At 37.7% G+C, this 9,589-nt stretch overlaps 1 pseudogene and 1 gene segment (V, D, J or C); both read right to left on the reverse strand.

The window, feature by feature from the left end:
- Positions 1 to 4,056: 4,056 nt before the first annotated feature.
- LOC121438517 lies at positions 4,057 to 4,587 on the reverse strand. The segment is given in 2 exon segments: positions 4,057 to 4,382; positions 4,489 to 4,587. Coding segments are annotated over 2 exon segments (372 nt in total).
- Positions 4,588 to 7,675: 3,088 nt separating this feature from the next.
- LOC121438711 lies at positions 7,676 to 8,133 on the reverse strand (annotated as a pseudogene).
- Between the last annotated feature and the right edge of the window lie 1,456 nt (positions 8,134 to 9,589).

Genomic DNA, 9,589 nt, shown 5'->3' on the forward strand with positions numbered 1-9,589 from the left:
GAGATAGGGACAGAAACCCACATTGGAGCACTGGACTGAGCTTCCAAGGTCCAAATGAGGAGCATAAGGAGGGTGAACATGAGCAAGGAAGTCTGGACCGCGAGGGGTGTGCCCACCCACTGAGACAGTGGGGCTGATCTAATGGGAACTCACCAAAGCAAGATGGACTGGGACTGATGGAGCCTGTGAACAAACTGGACTCTCTGAACGTGTAAGACAAGGAGGACTGACTGAGAAGCCAAGGACAATGGCACTAGGTTTTGATCCTAGTTCATGTACTGGCTTTGTGGGATCCTAGTCTGTTTGGATGCTCACCGTCCTAGACCTGGATGGAGCGGGGAGGACCTTTTACTTCCCACAGGGCAGGGAACCCTGACTGCTCTTTGGACTGGAGAGTGAGGGTGAGGGGAATACGAGGAAGGGAAGGGAAATAGGAGGAGCGGAGGAGGTGGAAATTTTTAAGCAAAAATAAATGAAAAAAAGACTAAATGTCTGACACAGGTGACAGTGTGGAAAGTCATTGTTGGTTTCTACTGTATTTTCTCAGGATTATACTTGAATGAGATACATGAGCATAATTCCTGACATGTGATATGGGATTCTCTCTGTATACTATGAATATATTTTATTACCATTGGTTAATAAACAAACTGATTTGGCCCACAGGTAGGCAGAATAAAGAAGCCAGGTGGGAAATCCAAGCAGGCTTACTAGGAGAAAAAGACCAGCGTTAGGGAGATGCCAATAGCCACCAGATATGCAAGAAGTGTGGTAACAAGTCATGAACCTCATGGTTAAAGATAAACTAATAGAAATGTGCTAATTTAAACATAAAACCTGGGCATAGCTATACCCAAGTCATGGGTCAAACAATTATAATTAATATTAAACCTCTGAGTGGTTATTTTAAAAGCAGGACCAGAAGAGATGAGAAACCTCCAGCTACAAATGGCACTCAACTTCATTAATGGATCCACATAAGACTTTTAAAAGCTTTCTAAAGATTCTAAGTGCAAAAAAAAAAAAAAAAAAACAGGAGTCACATTGGACACCCTAATCTCACAATGCTGGCCATTTCACATAGACACATGTCCAGACAACTGCCTGAGAGATGTAACTGGCATCCTATTGTCATGGGCTGGAACACATCGTAGATCCCTTCAGTCTCTTAATGTGATACAGTAAAGAGGATCCCATCAGCTGCCTGTGGGCTTGAGAGCACAGTTGTAACGTGAAAAGCATAGCATAGCTACAAGATGTTTACTACTGCTTCCTAGAGTTGGGGCAGTAAACATGGCTCCAGGAGCTGGTGTTAAACATACCTCTAGATGTTAGAAAGCCAAATGGGTCAGAGTCAACAGCCAAAGTTTCAACTTTTGTCCTAGCCACAGCATCTTAATGTTCTAAAATCTCTTCAGATAAAATAAGAAAAGATTACAGATATGCAGTAAGAGAGATTCATAAAAAAGCCTCTAAAATGGTCAGAATGTGTTTGATAAATATGCAGTCTTGGGAGATCGAAGATACAGGAATGTCAGAGTCATAGATTAAAAGTATAACTTTGGTTGTTTTCAGTTTCTGGCTATAGCAAACAATGGTGTTATGAACATAGCTGAGCACATGTCTTTGTAGTATGATTGAGCATAATTTGGATATATATCCAAAAGCAGCATTACTTGGTTTTGAGGAAGGTTATTTCCTAATTTTCTGAAAAATACCCCCAGCCACACTGATATCCAAAAGGCTGCACCAGCTTGCATTCCCAACAGCAATGAAGGAGTGTTCCCTTTACGCCATAAACACTCCAGCATAAGTTGTCATCAGTGTTTTTGATCTTGGCCAAGATGGAATCTCAGCGTGGAATAATTACACAATGGAGTACTACACTGTAGAAAAGATAACGACTTGTTGAATTTTGAAAGAAAATAGATGAAATGCCTGCTTCTGTCAACAACAATTTCTTCAAGAGAATAATGGGCATCAGAGAAGCCCCTTATGGAGTTTGCCTTCAATATGGCAAGGCTAGCCATTTGTGCAAGAATGTTTTGTTGCCTGGACAGCTTTACAAAATTTTGTATAATCTCAAATGCAGGACCCATAAAACGATAGCTAGGACTTGCCAAAATAGGTGAGACAGTATGTCAACAATCCTGCTTCAAGAAGAATCTGTCAGACATCCTTGAAGAAACAAAAGAAAGAGACAGACAAATGTTACCAAAATAGGAAAGATAGTACTTCAGAATCCCTGCATCACTGAGAAACCTACCATATAATGTCAGTCTATAAGTTGAGAATGGATGCCCCAACATTACTTATGAACTTTGGTGACTGTCCAGGCAGCCTAAAGTCATTTCTAGAGATTAGTCATTTATTTACAAAAAATTTCCTTTTTAATTACATAATACTGTTTCTTTCTGGGATCTTTGATGTAGTTGAAAAGTAGATAGTTGTAATTATTGTTTTCTTATTTATGAAAAATAATAAATTAGATATAAAACTTTAGACTCATAAAAATAGAATGGATGGGAGAATATTTTATTTAGTTTTGTCAAATACAAATACTCTAAATCTTGTAGGTGCAATCCTTGCTTAATAATTGTTTTGGTGTATGTAATTTTACAATAATGAAGGTAAAGCCTTCCTTTTTGATTAGATAGAAAAGGGGAAATCATGTGGAATGTCTTTCTGTATACTATGAATATGTTTTATATAGAGGCTGGAAAAGAAGGAGACTGTTGTTCTCAGGGACAGCAAGACTTGAAAAATAATGTTAACTGAATTTAGGAAGGTTGAGAAAAGTGATCCTGAGAACAGTCCTCTTCTTTTCCAACCACTATATTTCTCATACATGAGGCCCAAACTGTAGTTCCTTCTTTGGATATGTAAGTTTAAAATAAGAGAGCCACACAAAGATTCCTATGTTTACATAGTATAGTCTCACTTGGAGAAAATGTTTGTAAAGATTAGGAGATGTTATCTTGTAGGAGGTGTGTCATTTTGAAAAGTTAGATTATACTAAAGACTCATGCTTTTTCAGAGACTTCTGCTTCTTGTTTCAGATTGAACTTTTGACCCTCAGCTGCTGTTCCAGAAACCAAGCCTTGACTCAGTCATAGTCCACTCTAATATTCTGAATATTTAAGCATAATAAATGTTTTCATTTTATGTTGCCTTTATCTTAGCGCATTTTCATAGCAATAGAAAAATAACCAAGGTAAATAGCCTTTGTGGTTTGCACTATGGTAAAGAATTCTGTGAATCTAAGAGAAATGAACTTGCTCTGCCAGTGATCAGATTTTACCTCAAAGACCCAGTGTGACCTATGGTAGATTCACATAACAATGGCAAATTGTGTGTTTTTAACTTTCTAGGTAGGTATCTCACTTTCACAAAGTTTTATTGACAGGATCTACTTAAACAAAATTTTATTATGATCCAAGATGAAAGTCATGGAATAATAAACCGACTGAACTAGAAACATACCTGGGTCTCATTGGAACCTGAGTACACCATCCTCAGGGAGAAGAGAGGACATCCAAATATGCCAGGATGTTTTTATGAAATTATCATGGTGCCACTTTCCTTTAGGTTTTCCCTAAAACATTAATGCTGCTATAATAAATAAAAAAAAAAAAACAAAATCACGGCATGACCTCTGCCTAAAATATGAAAATACTCAACAATGTCCATGTATTTTCTTCTCATGAAATTTCAATAACTAATGTCGGGTACTTTGTAGTTGTCAGTTTACACTTTGTTCATTGGAGACTGTGCCTCATATGTTAAAATAGCACGAGAAGATCATATAATGTGTTGAGGTCATTGGATCCCTTCAGAACGGACATGTGGAGAGAATTCCAAAGAATGTGTAAAAAAATGCATGTGGAGAGAATTCCAAAGAATGTGTAATAAAAAAAATGCATGTCAAACACCTGAGAAGAGTTCTTAATCTAATTATGTCCACATAAATTCCTGGAATGAACCTTTATTCTGTGTCTTTTGCACCCCCTGGTGGCCCTGAGTGGCCTAACAGTGAGGTTTATGTCTGTGTTAACACTAATGTCCCATCACTGTGCCTCTAGCACAGTAATAAGTGGCTGTGTCCTCAGATCTCACACTGCTCATTTGCAGGTACAGAGTGTTCTTGGCATTGTCTCTAGAGATGGTGAATCGATCCTTCACAGATGGTGCATATTTTGTCGTACTGCTGTCTTTATTAATCTCTCCAACAAACTCCAGCCCCTTCCCTGGAGCTTGGCGAACCCAGCCCATCCAGTAATCACTGAAAGTGAATCCAGAGGCAACACAGGATAGTCTCAGGGATCCTCCAGGCTTCGCCAGGCCTCCCCCGGACTCGATAAGCTTCACCTCAGAGTGGACACCTGCAAACACAGAGAATGTTGTTAGTAAATTACCACAGAAGCTCTATCTTTTATATATCTTGTTCATGGTCACTAACACATGCAGTATCTCTTCTTCATCAAATACCTTTTAAAAGAGCAACAAGAAAAACCCAAATCAGCACCAAATCCATTGTGTGTTTTGTTATCTGTGCTGATCACTGAATGGGAAGACCTGGGCATCCAGGACTGATTCCTTTGCCTGAGCTTCAGAGTCAGGGTTTATCTGGTTTTCATGAGAACAGATGGGCCTTATTTGCATACCTTCCTGCTATATAAGTTCTATTGTTGGAGCTAAGAGATAGCGTGTTCTAATATGTTTGTAAATGTTCTGGGGAAGTCTAGCAGTAAAGACTCTAGGATTCTGATAACAAAAAAGGATTTCAGTGTGTAAATGTATAATAAAATATGTAAATTTAATATAAGAATAAATGAACAATATAATCTACAATGAGCAAGTAGGACACATTCCAAAGATGAAGTAAAGTTTGACATATTTAAAGTTACAAATGTAATCCATAACACAATCAGACAAAAAGACAAAATTCATATGATCATATCATAGGACTGAAAACTGAGTTTAAAAAAATCTAATATCTCTTAATGATAAATGCCGTGAGATTCTATGGACACAAGGAATATACTTCACCATAATAAATGCAATACACTGGAAGCTCTCAACAAACATTAACTGAAATTAAAAGAATTTATAAACCTTTCCACCAAAATCAGGAACAAGTTTATCCACTCTCTATATACCAATTCAAAATAGTACTTGAAGTCTTATCTAGAACATTAATATAACTAAGGAGATAAAGTGGACAAAATTAGGAAGGGAAGAACTCAAAGTATATATCCTTGTAGATGATATGATTGAATATACAACTAACCCTAAAATGCACTCTGACAACTCCTACAACTAAGAAATGTGATTATTAAATATCAGGACATGATATAAATTCACAAAGATCAGTGACCTTTTTATATACATATGATAATGAAATTGAGATAGAAATTGACAAGGAAACAGTACATTCACAAGAGCCTCAAAAATATCTTGTGGTAATTTTAACCAAGTAAAATATTTGTATGATAAAAAACTTTAAAATATTGAAGAAAAAATTGAAAAAGCTAATAGAGATGGAAAGATCTCCCCCACAAATGAATTAGTAGGATTAATAGAGCTAAATTCTTGTTTTATAAATAGCAATCTACAGATTAAAGACAAGCTCCAGCAAAATTCAACCGCAAATATTCATAATTGAAAGGACAATGTTCAGATTCATCTGAAAGCAACAAGAACAGGAATTCAGGAAGTTAAAATAATCCTAATTAATACAAGAACTGTTGAAGGTATTACCATCCCTGATATCAAATCATACTATAGAGTTCTAGTAATAAAAATAGCATGGTCTTGCATAAACCTGGCATGTTGATCAATGGAAAAAATTGAAATCACTTATGTAATTCCAAACACCTACAGACACTTGACTTTTTTTTTCCAAAAGAAGCCAAAAGTCCAACTAGAAATAAAAGGGAATCATCCTCAACAAATAAAGCTGGCCAAATTGTTTGGATTCATGTAGAAGAATGTAAAAAAAAATATATTACACCCTCCCCACACACACATAGATCAGGCTACAAAGTGGAAAATATTTTTTTACCAACTTCTCATCTATTATGAGGATTAATTCTTGAATATCGAAAGAACCCACAAAAACAGGGTATCAAGAATACAAGCAAATCAATTAAAATGGGATAGATTCAGAATGAGAAGTCTCAAAAAGGTTGAGAAGGATGAAAAGAAATATTCAAAATTCACCACCATGAAGGAAAAGCAAGTCAAAAGTGCTCTGAGACTTAAATATACACTAATTCAGAATTCCTAGGTCAATAAAACAAATGACAGCTCATTATTTGGTCAAGTAGAGTAAGGAGTACTTATAGGTGGTGAGAATAAAAAATTTGTTGAGCCATTATAGAAATCATAGTAGAGGTTCCTCAGGAGTGCAAGGAGATCTACTTCAAGTTTCAGATTATTCATATATCTAGAAGATGTTGCAAACTAAGATGACGACACTTGCTCAAGCATATTTATTACTGCCTAGATGTCCTTCAGTGGATGGATGGATAAAGAAAATATGGTTCATTAACACAACGGAATATTATTCAGATATTTAAATTTCAAAGTAATAAAATTTGAAGACAGAGAACTGGATCTAGGGAAAAAGGCATACTGAGTGAGGTAACCCAGACCCCAAAACACAAACATGGTATACATGCCCCTACATGAGGTATTTGCTCTTGAGGTTTAGCTAAGTATGTTTTATTCCACATAACCACACATGTTAGGTTTGAATTTTGGGATTATGCACTCAGGTTAAATCTATCCAGCAAGCTGTAATGGAATGCATATGTTGTGCAATGGAATAGGATCAAAGAGTAACAGAGTTAAAAGCGGGAAGAATAGAGGTTTTATGGAGAGGAAAAAGTAAAACTAAAGGCCAATTGGAGGTTCATATGAAACACAATGAAATAGAAGCTGCCTAAATTGCATACATATATGAAGGCAATCTTATTTTTAGAATAACAAAAAATATTTTACTAAAACATAAGATTTACATAAGTTTCCAAACAAGCCATATAAAATGGTCACAAGCTTTTTTTTTCTTCTTCTTTTTGGGGGATGGGGCAGAGAATCAACACTTGACAGGAAAGTCACAATGTTATTATTAGTGGGGGCCGTGATGTTTATTTAATGTTCCCATTTTAGTTCAGACAATCAAGCTTGTCCATCTACAGCGTCTAAAGTTAGACTTGGCTAAAGAGCATATGCTAAAAAACTGGTTAGCTGCATTTTACCACTGCAAATAGATCCCATAAGAGGGGTAGGGAGAAAGGAAACCATAAAATTAAAATAAAACGTTCCCCCTAAAAAATAAAATAAAAACACCCATAACGCTGGCAGCTAACCCTGACAACTGCCTTCATTCACAGTGCTTTGTACTTAAACCATGATGGGGAAATGAATCCAAGCAGTCACTGCTTTTAAACACTTCACAACAACCTGGATGACACTTCTAGCCTCTGCTCATGCTTTCCAACAGTGAATCAGGACAAGACATAGATTTGCTAATGTGCATGTAATCACCAAAGATGAAAATGCCTGGGCTTTTTATTCTGTAATACTAAAACTGTGTCCATTAAATGCAAACAAAAAAGGAAGACTCTTGGCAGAACAGGAGAAGTGATGTACAATTGATGATCTGATGGACTTAAATATTATTCATGGCATATAGCCTAGTCCATGCTCTCGCTGTTTCTATGGCTTGGGCTTCATTGCTCTTCTACTGCTCGGCCACATCATTTGCTAATGGGTCATCTGGATTAGGAGCACTTAACAAAGCCTGGATTGATAGCAGAACTGAGGGAATCTGCAGTGCTGGGGACCATTTATCTTTCAAAATATCTAAACATATTCTTCCCAACTTGCCTACATTAGGATGATAAATTTTGGTCATGAAACATACTTCAGGTGCTGCCATTGGGTATTCTTCTGGAAGGAATAGTTCAAGTTTAAAAGTCGCTCTCTCAAAGGGGGAACTTGGGGGCCAGCAGTGACCACATGAAAATAACAGGCATTGCTCTCATCTGGTTCTGCTTTAATGCCAGGAACTGGTTCTGCCAGCAAACGCTGGGTTTTCTTGATGATCCTGAGGGGCAGCCCGTCCATCTTATCGGAACATGAGTTCGGCCTCTGCTCTTGTCCTAGGAAGGCAATCTTAATAGATTTACATATAACAGGGAAGATGAAGATGTAGATGGATATTTCTTATAACCAAATGAGGCCTCCAAGTCTAGTAATAGGTCTTATCTAATTGGATTATTGGCCAAGCAAGTCCTATGCAACACCCAAACAACACAGTCTACTGCTAAATATTACGTGTTATCCACATAGGTAAGGTCATATTGAGAAAGGCAATACTTATACAAATCACTGAAAATAGATAACTTGAGCCATTGTCTATCTAGAGTCTTCACCACTAGTGATTAGTATTCACAGGAACTGGAAGGTATTATGCATGCTACCAGAGTAGAAAGATAAATTCCAGTCCAGCTATTGCTGTAGCATATACCTGAATGAAATATGTGTTAGCATAATACTGGCACAAAACTCTGGGGAATAATCAACCAATGTCTGATTTCCTTTCCCAAGGTCCCGATGAGGAGCAGAAGGAGGGAGATCATGAGCAAAGAAGTCGGGACCATGAGGGGAGCACCCACCCACTGAGACAGTGGAGCTGATCTATTGGGAGCTCACCAAGGCCAGCTGAACTGTGACTGAAAAAGCATGGGATAAAACTGGACTCTCTGAGCATGGCCAACAATGAGGGTTGATGAGAACCCAAGGACAATGGCACGAGGTTTTGAAACTACGTAATGTGCTGGCTTTGTGGGAGCCTGGCCAGTTTGGATGTTCACCTTCCTAGAAATGCACGGAGTGGGGAGGACCTAGGACTTACCACAGGGCAGGGAAATCTGACTGCTCTTTGGGCTGGAGAGGGAGGGGGAGAGGAGTGGGGGGAGGGGGAGAAGGGTGGGAGGAGGGGGAGGGAAATGGGAGGCTGGGAGGAGGAGGAAATTTGTTTTTTTTCTCTTTTCTCAATAAAAAAAAAGAAATAAAAAAAAGATTACCCTATGAGATGAAATACATCTATAATGCTGCTCTTATTGCCAAGAACAAGAGAAGAGACAGATCAGGGACCTATGGCAAAGTCAAATACTAGTATTATTCTAAAATCACATAGCAAAATTTATTCCTATTGACATTCTAAAATATTCATAGATTAGTGGTTTGCTCAGCCATAATCAGACATATTTCCTGCTTCATAAGATAATTAAAAGTATAGAAATCCATTGCTAGACAATGTACAAAGAGTGAGACACAATGCAACAGTCAATTCTAAATGGGAACTCTGTAGAACAGGTGACAGATAGAATGTTAGAGTCTAAAGAGCAGTAAGAGAACACTAGGGAATCTGGGCACTAATTGTACCTGCCTTTTAATCCAAGCATTTGAGAGCCAGTAGTAGGCAGGTTTCTGTGAGATCGAGATCAGCCTGATCTATAGAGCATGTTGCAGGAGTGTTCCAGGACAGCCAAGGTTACACTGAGAAACCATGTCTCAA

The sequence above is a fragment of the Microtus oregoni genome, unplaced genomic scaffold, assembly GCF_018167655.1.
Source record: "Microtus oregoni isolate MIOR12 unplaced genomic scaffold, Mior012 000056F_ref0000123, whole genome shotgun sequence".
Taxonomy (NCBI): domain Eukaryota; kingdom Metazoa; phylum Chordata; class Mammalia; order Rodentia; family Cricetidae; genus Microtus; species Microtus oregoni.